The sequence below is a fragment of the Scleropages formosus genome, chromosome 14, assembly GCF_900964775.1.
Source record: "Scleropages formosus chromosome 14, fSclFor1.1, whole genome shotgun sequence".
Classification (NCBI taxonomy): domain Eukaryota; kingdom Metazoa; phylum Chordata; class Actinopteri; order Osteoglossiformes; family Osteoglossidae; genus Scleropages; species Scleropages formosus.
The window spans coordinates 27,501,789-27,518,898 of record NC_041819.1 but is presented as its reverse complement, the minus strand read 5'-3'; the positions used below and the strand labels follow the sequence as shown (position 1 = coordinate 27,518,898).

At 48.4% G+C, this 17,110-nt stretch overlaps 1 protein-coding gene across 3 annotated transcripts; it reads left to right on the top strand.

The window, feature by feature from the left end:
- The first annotated feature begins 5,613 nt into the window (after positions 1–5,613).
- LOC114912196 (immunoglobulin superfamily member 3-like) lies at positions 5,614–16,765 on the top strand. Of its 3 annotated transcripts, none has more exons than XM_029257919.1 (9): positions 5,614–5,984; positions 7,455–7,832; positions 8,208–8,621; positions 8,963–9,367; positions 10,109–10,501; positions 10,624–10,998; positions 12,426–12,812; positions 13,911–14,315; positions 16,323–16,765. In XM_029257919.1, exons 1-9 carry the CDS (start codon positions 5,810–5,812, stop codon positions 16,517–16,519), a joined length of 3,129 nt encoding a protein of 1,042 aa, XP_029113752.1. In that variant the 5' UTR covers positions 5,614–5,809; the 3' UTR covers positions 16,520–16,765. The 3 variants fall into 3 exon arrangements, with proteins under 3 accessions (XP_029113752.1, XP_029113754.1, XP_029113753.1); XM_029257921.1 differs by lacking the exon at positions 16,323–16,765 and adding an exon at positions 14,703–15,070; XM_029257920.1 differs by lacking the exon at positions 16,323–16,765 and adding an exon at positions 14,678–14,837.
- The last annotated feature ends 345 nt before the right edge of the window (positions 16,766–17,110 follow it).

Below are 17,110 nucleotides of genomic sequence, written 5' to 3'. Positions count from 1 at the left end.
ATAAAATTACAGTTCAAAAAAATCCATAATTTTCAACAAATGGTACAGAAGGTCATGAACTTCCACTGACAGAAAGTATTGCTCTGGAGTCTTGACACCAACTTTACTTAAATCTAGAATATCGTATAAGAAATACTGTAACAGAGAATATTTTTATTTAAATGTTCAACTACTGACCTGGAGATACGTCCATCACACTGACCGGGTCACTGTGCTCCTCACTCTTAGGGTTACTGAACACACAGGTGTAACTTTTACTCTGCTCTCCACTCATCTGAACTGTCAAGGTGTTTCCAGGTGTAGTTTTTCCGTTCTCTTTCCAGGAGTATTTGGTGTGTTTAGTCTCCTTTCCTACATAGACCAACAAGCACTGGGTCTCACTGCAGTCTCTGCTCACTCTAGGTTTGTACACAGGATCTGTAGAGGAAAAGAGTTGTTCTGGTAAACAAGGTAAAATATGGATGTGAGCAAATCTGTGCCTCTAAAGACTCTTCAAGTCACACTGATATTCCGATTGTTGTATTTTTTCCTCCGCTGGACACCAGAGTGCTGATGGACTGACCACTTTGACCATCTATTGTCCAGGTGATGATGATGATGATGAGGATGATGTGTGTGTGGTGTGTGTTGGAGCATCAGTGTGATGAGCAATGAGCAGTCCTGTCCTTTCAGCAAGAACACTGACTGTTTAATGGTCACTATGAGGACAGTAACAACATTCTCTAGAGTACAGTGTCCCCTTCACTACTCTGCCACTTTGCTCTTTCATTGGCTCTACAGTGAACGGCGCCTCCTGCTGGTCAACACACACCACCTGCAGCAGCAGCAACACAGTGGAGTCTCCAGTCCAAGTGTGTGTTTCCCACAGAAATGTGTACTAAGGAGGAGCTCAACTGTTATTAACCAAAATATTATATGTATTGGCCCTTCCTGGATCGGGGCCTTGGCGTGGCGGAAGGGCTTGTGTGATCTAGGGATCTCCAGAGCTATGTCGTCGGGAGCACTATGCTCCTGTTTGGGTCTCCCAAGGCGAACAGGTCTGGAGTGAAGATCCAGACTAACACAATCCAAAAACCTCCATTAAGAAAGTAAACAAGAGAATGTTTACCCTGCCCAGAATAGGGTCACTGGGACCTACCCCTGGAGGCAGGCCTGGAAGTAGTGTTCCTAGGCGAGCGCCTGGTGGCCGGGCAGCCCGAAAAGGCATCGTGGGGGGACCATGTCGGCCTACCACCTGCAAGGTTCAGCATGGGGGTCGCATGCGATTTATACCTGGTGGCGGGAGTGGACGGGGTGGCGCATGGCGTCGCAGCCCCTCACAACAAAAACTGGCTCTTGGTACATGGAATGTCACCTCACTTGGGGGGAAGGAGCTGGAACTGGTGCGGGAAGTTGAGAAATACCAACTAGATATAGTTGGACTCACCTCCACTTACAGTGTTGGCTCTGGAACCAAACTCTTCAATAGGGGGTGGTCCCTCTCCTACTCAGGAGTTGCACGAAGTGAGAGGCGCCGGGCGGGTGTGGGTGCCATACAGTTGGAGTTTGCCCCGGTGGACAAGAGGGTCACCTCAATGCGTGCTTATGCACCAAACAGCAGTTCAGAGTATTCGGCCTTCTTGGAGAAGGTAAGTGGAGTTCTGGACAGGGCCCCACCTACAGACTCCATAGTCCTGCTGGGGGACTTCAACACTCACGTTGACAGTGACTGGAAAATCTGGCGGGGGGTGATTGAGAAGAATGGCTTGTCCAATCTAAACCCGAATGGTGAAACGTTATTGGACTTCTGTGCTAGTCATGGTTTTTCCATAACAAACACAATGTTCAAACACAAGGACGCTCATAAGTGTACTTGGTACCAGAGCTCCTTGGGCCAAAGGTCAATGATCGACTTTGTAGTCGTTTCTTCTGACTTCAGACCACATGTTTTGGACACTCGGGTGAAGAGAGGTGCTGAGCTGTCAACTGATCACCATCTGGTGGTGAGTTGGATCAGATGGCGGGGAAAACTGATGGACAGACCCGGTAGGCCCAGACATTTAATGAGGGTGTGCTGGGAACGACTGTCAGAGGACCTTGTCCGGAATGATTTTAACTTGTACCTCCGGGAGAGCTTCTTCCATATCCTGGAGGAGGTAGGGGACATGGAGTCTGAATGGACCCTGTTTAAAACCTCCATTGTGGAAGCAGCCAGGCACAGCTGTGGCCAAAAGCTTGTTGGTGCCAGCCTGGGCGGCAACCCGAGAACCCGCTGGTGGACACCGGTGGCGAGGGAAGCCGTCAAGCTGAAGAAGGAGGCCTTTAGGGCCTGGTTGGTTCTGGGGACTCCTGACTCAGCAGACAGGTACCAGCAGGCGAAAAAGGCAGCAGCAGCTGCGGTTGCAGAAGCAAAATCCTGGGCATGGGAGGAGTTTGGAGAGGCCATGGAAAATGACTATCGATTGGCTTCAGAGAGGTTCTGGAGAACCATCCGGCAGCTCAGAAGGGATCGGAGGAGTTTCGCTCAGGCTGTGTTTAGCAGGAGTGGAGAAACTCTGACCTCTGATGAGAACATTGTCGGGAGGTGGAAGGAGCACTTTGAAGAACTCTTAAACCCAAGTGATATGCCTCCCTACAGGAGTCAGGGCCAGAGGCTTTCAGGCTGCCAGAGTCCATTTCCCTGGTGGAAGTCACTGAGGTAGTTGATTAGCTTCACTGTGGCAAAGCACCGGGGGTGGATAAGATCTGCTCAGCTCCTCCTTCACCGCTACAGTCCGGTACAGCAACCGCATTACTGCTGCCGCTGCTCCCAGTCTGCAGCCGATCTCATGCTCCCTTCTTCGCTTACTTGTGAACAGGACTCCAATTTACAGTCTTGTGAACAGGACCCCAAGATACAGTCAATTTTCATTGACTGTATCACAGTGAAATAATGTGGATCAAAGTGACAAGAGAGTGAAGAAGTGCTCTGGTGTCCAAGTGGAGATCCTACAAATCTCTTCCCCAGACACTGGGGCTGCAAAGTACTGCTTCTTTTAAGTACATTGCAGCCCCATTCTCTATAAAAGAGCCACATTAATAAAAGTACACTAATTGATTACGAAAATCATTTTTCAAATTACTTTCCAAGGTACAACCAAAAACTGTCCTAAGTGAAATAATTAATAAATAAATAACATTTGCATATTGGTGGTGCAGTGGGTTTGACTGGGTCCTGCTCTCTGGTGGGTCTGGGGTTCGAATCCCGCTTGGGGTGCCTTCCGACGGACTGGTGTCCCGTCCTGGGTGTGTCCCCTCCCCCTCCGGCCTTATGTCCTGTGTTACCAGGTAGGCTCCAGTTCCCTGCGACCCCGTATGGGACGAGCGGTTTTGGAAATGTGTGTGTATTTCTTTGTCAGAGGGAATGTCACCTGTGTTTACCCTTCATGCCAAGAGGGGGCAGTAAAGAGCACCAACAGGTACAGAGCTGGAATTTGTGGTTCACAGCATTTTTATATTTTCACTTTAGTTTTCTGTAGTTAATTTTAAATTTTTTAAAGTTTTGCATTAAAAAAGAAATTTTTTACTTATCATGGCTGTATCTGAGATTACAAGAGAATATAACCACTGAATAAATCAAGTGACATCTGTATTATTAAGCTTTAACGTATTGTGACTTTGAAGTTAGGGAGAAAATTAGTTCTGAAATCATTTCTGGTCCACATTGTGTTTGTATTAATCAAATGATTAATACAGACTGTGTGGTGTGTTTCTATTAATCTTTCATTTATTGTCTATCTGCTGTCTTTGGGGGACAGCTGGTAGTGTAGTGGTTAGGGTGACTGCCTTTGGCCCCCAAAGTCATAGGTTTGAACCTTTCCTTTAGCTGTAGTACCCCTGAGCAAGGTATTTAGCCTGAATTGCTCTGGTGATATTAGCCAGCTGTATAAATGGGTAGATAATGGTAACCTTAACATTGTAAGTTGCTTTGGAGAGAAGTGTCAGCTAAATAAGTAAGAGGTATATCAGTTTATTTACACACACACATATTCTAACCCAGCAACTCAGGGCATAAGGCTGGAGGGAGAGGGGAAGGGGACACAAGTCCATCACAAGGCACCCCAAGCAGGACTCAAACCCCAGACCCACCGGAGAGCAGGACCCGGTCCAACCCACCGCACCCCCGGGCCCCCTGCAGTTTCCTTAATATATGTAGATTAGTTTCTTGTGTGGGTGCATGTTATGTTCTGATTTTGTATATGTATTCTATCATTATATTCTATCATTCACCTATCCCACTAAAAACAACAAGAGGAGGAGACGTGTTGCGAAAAGATAGGTAAGGTGTACGGTAACACCGTGGGAAGAGGCCAGGGGACTGCCCATCTTGAGCGGTGAATGCTACCACGTAAGTTCCTTTTAATTATTTATTATGTATAGTTTTGAGCCTTGGGGTGTTTTTAGTGTTTTAAAGATTCTGCCATGCGGTCGGGAGGGCAGGATCCTTGGACCGAGAGCCTTATTTCTTTGTGTATCGGTGTTCCTGTAAATGTTTAGAATAAACACTGTCTGTGTGCCCTTCTTTGCCCCATCCAGAGCGCCGTGTGCCACGGTATGTTTGCATCAAAGCTTGGGGCAATTGTTAGGAGTTAAAGCTGCTGCTTTTGGACCCAAAGGTTGCAGGTTTGAATCCCACCTCTAGCTGTAGTACCCTTGAGTGAAGTACCTACCATGAATTGCTGCAGTAAAATTACCCTGATGTATAAAAGGGTCAATGACTGTAAGCTGCTTTAAAGAAAAGTGTTGTGTGTGCGTGTCTGCGTGTGTGCGTGTGTGCGTGTGTGGTTCAAGGCCTCTCAGTAACCGCTGGTGGGAACAGTGAGTGTTGGGTAACTGGGTCATTCAGAGGCAATTGTGGGTAGGGGAGGCAGTAATGGCGTATGGTAGCGATGCGGGGCCTCCGAACAGCGAGTGCGTAACGTGATGCGCCTCTCAGTGTGGTTTCTCGAGCGGCATAAAACTGCTGAGTGGGCGTGTGACTGCCTTCCTTTGTCTGTACATGTCATGTTTCGGTGAGTCACACAGCTGACGGTCTGAGAACTTGCTGGAAACCAACAGTGCGAACGGTGCTGATTGTAGGATCGGTTTCAGGGTGTTGCTCTGTTACTCTGACAGTGTTGTGTGTTCATTAGCAAGTGCTCATCGCAAAAAACACACCATCCACCTGCCAAGAGACACGACAAGGGATTAGAAAAACCTCAAAGTTCGACGTGAGAAGTCTTTGTTTAAAAATTGAAACGAGCAGAGCGCCTCCGGGGACAGAGAGGACAGAGGTCCTGCGTGTGGGTTGCACCTGAGAAAGTGCCGGAAGCGGAAAGTCGTACGGGGATCGGCTTTGGGTGGGGCAGGATTAGTGGGGCACCTGCAGCGACACACACACACACACACACACACACACACACACACACACACACACACACACCTGAGCACCGATGAGGTCACTAGGCGTGTCCCAGTGAGGCTCCCCGGAGAAAGAGAGAGACAGAGCCGTCGTGCCGATGGGACCAGCATTCAGGGAATGCTGATGGAGAGACAAACAGCTGTTGTTTTATTTTTCTTATGTAAACGAGCCGCTGGTCTGCACCCTTCCTCCAGTGGCCAGAGAGACCGGTTTATCTCGAGTCCTTGTTCCTGTCGGCGAACCTGAACCTGTTACGGGAGCGTGCCGCAGCATGCGGAAGAACGTGTCCCACGGCAGGTGTACGGGGAGAGTCCTTGGCGACCGTCGCCATCGCCATGGTCTCAATGTGCGGCCCTGAGATCGTGACAGACAGAAGCCAGCGACTCTGAGATGACAGGAAAACCGCAAGTCTCTCACTTCCTCCTGTCTGTGAGCGAGATGCTCTCGGGTTCCTGTGACAGGAGCGGCAGTCGAGCGGTCTGGACGCCCAGAGACAGGATGGACCGACCAGGACGCCTCTTCCGGAAGCTGCTTCTCCTGTGTTTGAGCGCCAGTGTACACTGGGGTAAGACCAGCATAGTCTGGCCTTCAGAGATGAGTTGTGTACCGTGGTAAAGGGACAGCTGACTCACCTTTACCACCTTCGTAAATCTTGCCTTAGACCCCGTAAGGGCAGTAGGGCTGTGGGTCTGTCCATCGCAGCTGCATTTGTAGAAGACAGTGTCTGTGGTTGACTTTGCTCAGAAGGAGGCTAGACTAGTACCCAGAGTGGTACCAAAGTAGTACCAAAGTAGTACCAAAGTAGTACCAGAGTGGTACTCAGGGGATGAGAAACGAGGTCGTCTGCTGGTCTGCTGTGTTTTTTGTTCCATATAAATATAATTATAAATATAACTGTTGTCTCTTCAGTGACGGATTTCGGGGTTTTATTTTCTCTCCCATTGCCCCTTCTTTCCTCACACTAGTTCATGACCTTTTTATAATTTATAGTTTGTTGTATACTAGTCGTGAAATCTTTCGCAGCTTGTAGAAAAGGCCACTATACAAAAATAGATGGATATTGAAATTGATAAATGTCTAATCAGGAGCAAAGTGCTATTTTGCTTGTTTTCTTTTTTGAAAATGGCTAAAATACTGTAAAAACCCGACTCAGACGAGTTCATACGGTACCCTCGACATGCACACAACTCATCACCCTCCCCACAGTCCAGACTTTGTGGCGCTAACCTGTCTGTTGCAAATTGCTAGCTGTGATGAAATGTGTTTTTTGAATTTTTAATGCAAAATGATATATTGAAAAATACACTGGCTCCTCAACCTAGAAAAATTCGTATAATATGTTATAATTACATAACATAATTGGGACCAGTAGTGAGTTCAAAACTCGTTTTGTTTGTAATATTTTTACTACTAAGTCATAGTCAGATACATCCCTTGATTTATTCACTTTTAAGTTTGAGGAAACTTGGATATATGTGTAATACGTAAAAAAACGTAAGACTAATTTTACTATTTTATTAGCTCTGAGTTACTTTTAGAATTTCGCAACATGGACTAGATTACAGAATTTAACAAAATTCATAGCTTAAATTTTAAGTGCTTAAGAAGAAGCGACACAAAAGAGCTGCTTATCACAGTCTACTGTGAGTTACTTTTAAATTAAAATCAAATTGACTAAAAATGAATAATGAACTCTTCCAAAAGCTCCAGCTGAATGGCATTTGACTATTGGCTAGTTGACCTGCAATGGTCCTCATCTTCATATCGATCATCAGCAGTGAGGAAGACCAGACAGGAGTTGTAAACACTGTGGAATTGAGGTGAATTAAGGGGTCCCACGCTCCTGTGTCAGTGCTCTTTACTGCCATCTGTTGGCTTGGAGGGCAAACAGATCTTGAAAGGAAACTAAAACATTTGTACTTTCAAAAGTTCCTCCTAAAGTCCTCAGTTTGAAGCACGAAGAGCCAGGGTTCTCCATTTGTTCAAGAAGGTGCTCATGACCAAATATGTTTGTCTTGCTGTCTCCGTCTCAAAGACACCTGTCAATGCCAACAAGAGGTGCAGATTAATGAACCTCCACTGTTCCGAGCCCAGGGCTCCCCGCTCACCATCTCCTGCACCGTGATCAACTCAAGGAGCTCTCACGAGCAGCAGTTTGATTTTGTCATTTACAAGAAGTCTGCACCTGAAAGGATGGTCAACATCATCAGCACCGGGGATCCCAGCTTCCCTTACGCCGACTACTCAAAGAGAGTGCGGAACGGAGACATCGAGGTTGAGCGGCTGAGCAGCTTCTCTGTGCTCTTACATATGAAAGAGCTGCTGAAGGAGGACGACGGAGATTTTGAGTGCCAGACGCCCAATCAACTCGGGACGTACCTTGGAAGTTATTCCGCAAAAACCACCGTCAACGGTATTTATTTTGGGCCTATTTATTACACTTGCAAGCAATGCTTAATTCCCTTGTTTTTGTTTTTCATTAATTTTCACGCCAGCTTGCAGAACCCAACATCTAGTTGGGTAACAAAGGTTCACCAAACATCTTTTACCAAACATCTCTCACTTTGAGGCAGTTTCATATGCAGTTGTTCATCATTTACTCTCTTCCCTCTTACTTGCTTGGTTTTGGTTCAGGTTGGTTCAGGTTCCAGAAACCAAAGTAGAGCATCAGTTCAACACACTGTACAAAAGTTATGCTTTGGGATAATGTTCATGAGTCAGATTTGAACTCCTTGCTGCTCCTGTATGAAGCCACACTGGTTTCCTGATTCTCCACCTTGATCCACAGTGATCGCGGACACCTTGAGTGTCTCCTCCACCGCCACCGACGTGACCAAGACCGAGGGAGAGTCCCTGGTGTTCGAGTGCCAGATGTCCACCCAAACATTCCAGCATACCCACTTGTCCCTCACCTGGTACCTGCAAGGAGAGAGTGACAGCCAGGTCCAGCCCATCATTTCCCTTGACAAAGACCTCACCGTGAGGCCTGGGAAAGCGTTTGAGAGCCGCTACACATCTGGGTTCATCTCTGTCGACAAGGTAGATGAGACTACCTACAAGCTGGAGATATCAAAGCTACAGGTGACAGACCAGGGCAAGATCTCTTGCGAGGGGAGTGAATGGATTCAGGACCCAGACCGCTCCTGGTATAGACTGGGCCAGAAAAATGTCACGGTGTCATCTGTCCAAGTCCAGCCTCTCAGTGAGTATAGAGATTTGTGTTCCTGAAACTCAAATATGACCATATTCGTTGATCCTCCTTTGGCTGCATGTACTGTAGCTTACTTCATACTTCTGCTGGAGAGCCCTAGAGGTCGGCCATTACCCTGAATTACTGCAGTAAAAACATCCAGTCCCTAAGCACTGTCATACCAGTCCATCCTGTAAACTACAGGTGCTCATATCTGGTAAAAACATAAAGAGAATGGCCCAAAGGGAGGTCAGCCTGAGCCCTCTGTGGCTTCTCTGTGGCTTCTCTGTGGCTCCTCCTCCAAGGTGTTCATTGTCCTGATGTCTCCTTTGTCTTTTGTCTCTTTGTCACAGTTGTAGACCCAAACATGGACTCCTTCAGTGTCCAGGTGGAGTCCCCAAATGGGGGTGTGCGGGAGGGAGAGGTCCTGCAGCTGAAGTGCACGGTGGAAGCACAGAAGATCCAGGAGCGCTACTTCTCTGTGGCCTGGCTTAAAGACGGCAGGGAGGTGGCTCACATGGACCCCAGGGGTGTGGTCTCCATCTCTCAGGAGTACGAGGCCAGGGACAGAGAGGGAGAAATGAAGGTGTGGAAGAGCAGCAACAGGGACTACGTGCTTTTCATCAAACCCGTCCGAGTGATGGACACCGGCGAGTACCAGTGCAGAGTCTGGAAGGAGGAGAAGGGTGCCGGGGGTGTTTTCACACAGGGGCGGAGCCAGGACTCCAGTGTGGAGCGAGTGGCCGTCACTGTCCCAGGTGAGTGTGGACAGACACGCCGGTCATCGCTGAAGCGAAACAGCACTCGTGCCATGGGAGATACAGGATAATGTAGAAGTGCAGCACACACACTGAGACTTAGTGGTTGAAGATTGCAATGATTGCATGTTGAGAACTTCACTCGGGTACCAGGAAGCACACTGGTTAAAGACCTAATTCCGAGCCCACCTCCCACCTCCTGCTGTAGTGCCCTTGATCGAGGTACTTACCCTAAAGTGACACAGTAAACATTACCCTGCTGTTTGAAATCAGTGGAAGTAAGTTAACAGTACCCATAAGTGTCAGCTAATTGAATACAAGTGAAATTCCGCACTAATGGGTGATGTCTTCTGAAAGTCTTTTCTTCGCCGATTTTCATCACTGGCCCCTTTGGGCTCCGCGGACTTGTTCAGCCTTTGGCCTCGAGACATTGCTCCAGTTCTGCTGCCACAGCGATTATCAGGCTACAGATGCAGGCTGAGGTTAAACACTTCCTCTGTATGTCTCTGGGCCAGAATTCAATGACTACATGCGGTCCGAACGAAAAGAGCGTGCGGACGATGGGCGGCTCTGCTGATATAATCCGTATCAGTTTTAGAGCAAATGGTGTGGTGCACAATCCACAGTCCACAATCCGTGAGGATCTGTCTTCCTCTGCAAGCTCTACTCTCCACCTTGCTCAAGTTTGGCTTCCTCCAGAGCTCACCGCTCTCCAGTGATCCTGTGTTCTCTTATTGACAGAGAGCAACCTGGTTGTGACCGTGCCGAGCGCGGCTGTGAGTGTCACGCAAGGCAGCCTGTTGCAGCTCGCTTGCCAAGTGTCGGGGGCCAAGGGACAGGTGTCAGTGGCCTGGCAACACAGGAGCGACAAGGGCACCACTGTTGATGTCATCAACTTGAGCCGGAGTGGGGTCATGGAGCCCGGTGCACAGTACCGCCAACGGGTTCAGGCCGGGAACGTGCGAGCGCTCCGCCCAACCGCAAGCAATTTCACGCTGGAGATCGCCAACGTTCTGCTCACCGACTCCGGGGTCTACAGGTGTACGGCGACCGACTGGGTGACCGAGAGGGACGACAAAGTCAAAAACATCGACAGCAAGTTGCAAGAGTCCACAGTGTCTGTCGTTTCCCTGGGTAAGTACGCGGCCCCGTGAGCATCGGCACGCACGCATCCAAAGGTTCCTGCCACAAACCCCTCAAGGCCTCGGCGGTTTGGTGTGATTTCACAGAACGGTTTTCACGTTTGATGTTTTCAGATTCTATAATCAGCGCAAGTCTGAAGAGTCGCAACGTTCGGGTCACTGAGAACGACACTGTCGAGCTCATCTGTACGGTCAAGAGACCCGAAGCACCGCTGTCGGTCACGTGGAAGTTTCAGCCGACCGGCACGCCGAGCCAGGCGGATATAGTGCTGCTCACGCACAATGGCGACATCACATGGTTTAAGGAACTTCGCAACTATCAGCTAAGAGTGCAAGCGCAGGCGGAAGAAACAAGAGTGGTACTGCGAATAATGAGGGCCAGTGCCTCCGAGGCCGGCGCCTACCAGTGTGTCGTCGACGCATTCTTGCAACAAGTGCAGACGTCCCGGAAGCTCTCCAATAAACTGAGCGTGATTGTCAGTAGACCAGGTATGTGAAAGGTCTGTGTAATACCGCAGTAGAGCAGTTCCTCGATTTACAAAATTAACCCTTTTCATGAACACGGTGCGGATGTTGACATTTTTGGTACAGAGAGGTTATAGCTGATTAGGAATCGGCGATATTCTAGCAAAGTTTTACGCAGCTGCTTGTATGATGGACGTCGGTGCACATGGGGAAGGAAACAAACTGACTGTACTTAAGAGGCACACATCTGCAGCTATGTCTCTTTCTCCTAATGTGATGCACAAATTGTATTTTCTATGAGTTGTACGTCGCTTTGGAGAAAAGCGTCTGATAAATGAATAAATGTAAATGTAAGTGAGAGCTTCATTCCAATTATTTTAAATGGGAAAAAATAATCATGTATTATAAAAACCCCAGACCAATTTTCCCAAATATCACCAGAACACTGTAAACATCTATATAACTATCAAACCTTTGGTTCAGCATAATTATCAAACACGTAATAAGGTCATTATTGGGCATGTTTCAGTCAGCAGCAAACTTGCAGTTATAGACATTTTCTTAAATTAAATAAGTGCAGCAGAAGGTACACCAGCGCCAACCACAGCACACTGCGGTACATTACTGCACTTTTATCTGTGCGACTTTCTCCATTTTTTTGTATGAGTTTTGGATACATTTTGTGGTACAGATTTTTCATTCCAGAATTTGAAAATTGTCAATCGAAAGCCAAGAGCTGTTGCATTATGTCTGATATACACAGCTTGTACATCGAGAGGTACCTATATTTAGTAAAAATAGAGCGAATTAAAATATGAAAAATGTACGAGTTGACTGTAAAAGTCTTGAGACTCAAACTGTCGTTCTGCTTGCAAAGGTCACTCGAGGTTGTGCACCTTTTCCTTTTCCATGTACCTTCATTCACACTCTGCACACTTTCTGTAGCACTCCAAAAATTTGTACAACAGTGATTTTTTTTTTACATCTTCTTCAAGGTAGTGGCCATATATAGCTTTGGTTCTACAAAATAGCTTTGGCCTCTAAAATATTTTTGTCTGTGTTCTATATGTTGGGTCGAGCCTCTCAAAAGTCTCTGGACCACTTTTTTCAGAGCTTGACAGAACATTACTTTGCATATCGCTGTCACACCACGACCACCACGGCTGGTGAACTGTTAGGTGTGGAAACTGAATTAAACCGAAAGCAGGACTGCTGCTGCGTACAGTAACAAGGCCTTGACCTTGACTCCCCTCCAGCCAAAGAGGCCACAGTCAGTGCAGTACAGTGTGTCTCAAAAGAGTTTGGTCAACCCTTGTACATATGACCGCTCATGTTGGGTTTTCCTCAGCGTGGAACGATGAGAGAACCTCACAGTCTTACGTTGGAGTCTGGTGCACGATTACAAGAAGCTTTGATTCTCGGATGACCTCTTTCTTTCCTTCCCCCTCCAGAGAGCTCCTTGTCCATCGCAACTGGACCTCAACCACTTTTGGAGCACGATGCAAACTCAGATGTGCGCATGGAATGCCGCATCCTGAAAGCCACGTCCAACTCATCCCGCTTTGCGGTCACCTGGCAGCTCCAGCGGCCTGGAGAGAAGAACCAAACGGTTGTGAGCATGGACCATGACTCTGTCCTCTCTGACCCAGGAGAGGCAGAAAGATACAGTCTCAGGAGACATGACGCACAGCTCTTTGAACTGCTTGTCCCGCGTGTGGAGACCAGAGACAGTGGTCAATACCATTGCCTTGTGGAAGAGTGGCTGCAGAACTCACACGGCGTCTGGTACTCATTGCCAGCAAAGTCTGATGCTTTGGAGCTCGTGGTTCGATCAAAACGTAGGTTAACAAAGTAGCATTCGGTGGGAGTGGGGGCATAAGGGGGCGAACGTCTCCAAAGTGACATACTTAGAGTGAACAAAGTGCATCAACAACGGATGAAGAGCTTTAGACACAGACACAAGATTATGGACACAGCTTGTGTGTCTGACACCACCATGTTGCTGGTTCACATCCCTCCAGTAGTTCCTATAGAAGTGACATTCGAATAGCAATTGATCACAGCAGATGGCTCACTTATGGAGCTGTCAGGAGATCAGGAGAGAAGTGTGTCTGAAAAAGATGATTTGAGATCCTGTGGGAGGGATTCAGAAGCTCTGAGGGCTAGTGGGAGTTTGTGCGGTCACAGTGGAGACAAAACCGAAAACCAATGAGTTTTCAGTTTTGAAATCTTTGTGAGCAGATCCAGGCTGTGAATGGGTCTCTATAAAACCCCAGAGGTTTTCTGACCCTGGACTGAGCAGCTTTTTATGTGTCTATCCACAGTCAGCATGTAGCAGCTAATTTAGTGAATTTACCACAAACACAGCAGTGGTTTTGCACAAAAGTGCCTTATCATCATACGTAGTTGCCATAGACGGTGTGTATTCTGTAGATGTTTTCATTCTCATGCTTGAATTGTAGATGTATTATATTATATCAAGATGAATTATATCAATACTATCAATACACACACACACACACACACACACACACACACACACACACAGTCTGAACCACTTGACCTATACAAGGTTGTAGGTAGCCAGAGCCTGGCCCAGCAACACAGGGCGTAAGGCCAGAAGGGGAGGGGACACACCCAGGACGGGACGCCAGTCCGTCACAAGGCACCCCAAGCGGGCCTCGAACCCCAGGCCCACCAGAGAGCAGGACCCGGTCCAACCCACTGCACCACCACGCCCCCCTACTATCAATACAAGAGTCAATATATTTCAGTGATAGAGTCATCATGTACAGCCTGAGAGACCTGGTCACATGGGCCTTCATGCCCCTCAAGGTAGAAGTGAAAGCAACCATGGGAGCCTGTACACTGTGTCAGAACATGTTTTTGCTAGGATGATTAACATTCTTTTTTCTTCATGTTCTCCGTCTGTCAAGGGAGTGGTCTGAGTCTGCTGAAGAGCAACCTCGAGGTCTCAACAGCCGAGAACGAGCAGGTGAACGTCAACTGCACCATGGAGGCCGGCAGCGCCTTGCCTTCTTCTCACTACTCTGTCACCTGGTTCTTCGCCAAAGTCAACGCTTCAGCTAAGGAAACGTTGGGGAAGGTGGGTCATGATGGTGTGCTGGACACCTCAGGCCTCGCACCAGAGCTTCTGGAGAGGATTCGCTTCTACAGACCAGCCATCGACACCTTCAGCTTGACAATCCAAAGGGTGTGTGTAGAAGATGGTGGCGAATACTCCTGCGAGGTGGCTGAGTACCAGACAGACCGCGATGGCAATGTGATGTACATCGGTTCCAGTAAATCCGGGATCACCAACGTCAGAGTCCTTCTCCCAGGTACCTTGACTCACTTACACTGTTTAACTCAAATGTACACATGAACAGCTTCTTCTCCAGGTTCTCCTTATCTCTCTTCTCTCATGCATGGTTTTCTGCTGTCTGTTGGGTGATGGTTTGCATGTGGCTAACACTCAGGCACTTTAATGGTCTCACCTTTGCTCAAATCGACCGTCAAACACAGAAAGCAACCTGCGTGTGCAGAAAAAGAACCACACCATGACTGTGAGTGGTCGTCAGGGAGAAGGTTTTACGGTCGACTGCCAGATTGTGTCGCGGTCGACCGATAAGTCCGTCTTTGAAGTGACCTGGTGGAGGCAGGAGGAAGCGTTTGAGAAAGGGTCCCCTTACCCCATCTTCAGAGTGCAGCGTGACTTTACCCTGCAGAAGATGGACCACACCAGACACGGTCTATTCTTCAGCCGACCACGAGCAGATATGTACAGCCTGGCAGTGACCAATGCTGAGCTCTCCGATGGTGGTCAGTACTACTGCTGGGTAGAGGAATGGCAGCTAACACCCAGAAACACATGGCGGAAGATGGCTGAGGACATGTCTGGGTCTTTGACTGTGCTCGTTGAGACCAAAGGTAGAAGTTTCTGTCAATACTCTTCTTCTATTTACTGAGGTCCCTCATGAGTTGTAGCAGTAAAATGTCAACTTGGAGAAAACCAGAACTCGTCTTCCTCATTTCAGTGTAGTTCCACAATCCTTTACATGTCTGATGCATACCAGAATCCCCAGGTTGTAGAATGACCAACGTTGGCCAGGGACAGTTTGGAAGCAGAGTTCAAACAACCACTGTGTCCCCTCAATCTGCAGCGGACAGCACCTTGAGTCTGCTGAAGGATTCCCGTAAAATCTCAGCTGTGGAGAACCAGCAGGTGAACATCAACTGCAGCATGGACCTGGGCAGCTCCTCGACTTCATCCCGTTACTCCGTCACCTGGTTCTTCTCCAAACTCAAGTCTCCGGCGAAAGAGTCACTGGGGAAGGTGGGTCACGATGGGGTGCTGGACACATCAGGTGTGACCCCAGAGCTGCTGGAGAGGATTCGCTTCTACAGACCGGCCCTGGACACCTTCAGCTTGGCCATCCAGAAGGTGGGCACAGAAGACAGCGGAAGCTACTCCTGCCAGGTGGACGAGTACCGGCTGGAATCGGATGGCGAGTTTGTACAGAAGGCTTTCGACCAATCAGGTGTTACCGTTGTCATGGTCCATCCAATGGGTATGTTTTCCTTTAATCGTTTATTCGTCCAGCAGTTGACCAGTGCTGTAATCCTGTCACTAACTCAACTCACCTCATCTGTAACTGCTGTCAAACACAGAGAGCAGCTTGGAGGTGCTGAAGGATGACCGTAATGTGACTGTGAGCGGTCATAAAGGGAAATTTTTTACGGTTGACTGCCAGATTGTGTCACGGTCGAGCGATAAGTCCGTCTTTGAGGTGACCTGGTGGAGGCATGAGGAAGCGTCTGAGAAAGGGTCCCCTTACCCCATCTTCAAAATGCACCGTAACTTCACCCTGCAGAAAATGGGCCACACCAAACCTGGTCTATTCTTCAGCCGACCCAGAAATGATACGTTCAGCCTGATGGTGACCAACGCTAAGCTGTCTGATGGTGGTCAGTACTACTGCTGGGTGGAGGAATGGCACCTGACACCCAGAAACACATGGCGGAAGTTGGCTGAGGACGTTTCTGGCAATCTCACCGTGATTGTTGAGACTGAAGGTAGAGGAGAGCTGCTGCTCCTTCCTCCTCCATGTTCACTCTAAATGTTGCTTGTCTTGGAACAGCCAACAGCTGCTTGTCTGCGACGTGTGTCCACCGTGGATTCGAACCCTTTCTTCCACCTTTTCCGTGTTTCAGCATCGCTTTGAGACGCTTCCGTTGGTCTGACCGCCCTCACTTAGGCTGTCAACATCTCTCCACCACATGTGCATTTGTCTGCGGTGGGATGAGGTTTCACCTGCTTCCTTAACTCATTTTGGGACATTTTTCAGATCCCTCCTCGCTCCATAGTGGCCCCAGCGGGACGACAGTGACTCTGATCATCCTCGCCCTCCTTGTGGTCATCCTGGTCATCGTGGTCCTGGTCCTGTCCAGGAAACTGCAGCACCAGTCAGCCACCCTGAAGAAGAAGAGCGCATCGCTGTGGATGGATGGCAAACCCCTAACCCCGAACCCGGAGGAGGAGTGAGCGTCCCCACCCCCCTCTCTCTCACAGCGGGCCCCACGGAGAGGCCTCGGGGGGCGTGCATCGCAGAGTGGGAATGGGCCGGTCACCGCAGTGTTACATGTTCGCTTCTCATGCATTGCTGAGCAAATCTGTCTGAAGTCACAGTGCTGAGTGATGACCAGCGGTTTCTGGTCTTCTCCACGGTTGTCTCCTGTCTTGCGGTTCATGTGAAGAGCTTCTACTAAAGCACTGAACCTGTGAAAAGTATATGGAGCCGGAGAAGTTTGTCGTTCTGTCTCCATGGTAACGGGGCCATTGCGATGTTCCCACTTTCAGATTCGAAGATCTGCACCCTTCACTTGTGGTTTTAAGAGGAAGTTCGGTTGCATCACCGTCAAGCTTTTCCAACTGAGGCTGTGTGTTTGTGGGCCATCCTTTGTGTGTGCGTGTGTGTGTGTGCGTGTGTGAGAGAGAGATAGAGACAGTCGGGGAGAAGGAGAGATCAGCAAACCCCATTCTCACTGATATCAGCGAGAAAGACTCCGGGCCTGTTTTTGTAACTTATATGTGTATAAACTGGATTATTAATATTTAAAATGTTTTGCTTTTGTT

Bases quoted from the DNA above. Each gene is read 5' to 3' on its own strand.
- LOC114912196 (XM_029257919.1), top strand. From the start codon at position 5,810: ATGACAGGAAAACCGCAAGTCTCTCACTTCCTCCTGTCTGTGAGCGAG. The intron at 9,368-10,108 runs GTGAGTGTGGAC...TCTTATTGACAG, and splicing joins AGTGGCCGTCACTGTCCCAG to AGAGCAACCTGGTTGTGACC. The intron at 14,316-16,322 runs GTACCTTGACTC...GACATTTTTCAG, and splicing joins CGTCAGAGTCCTTCTCCCAG to ATCCCTCCTCGCTCCATAGT.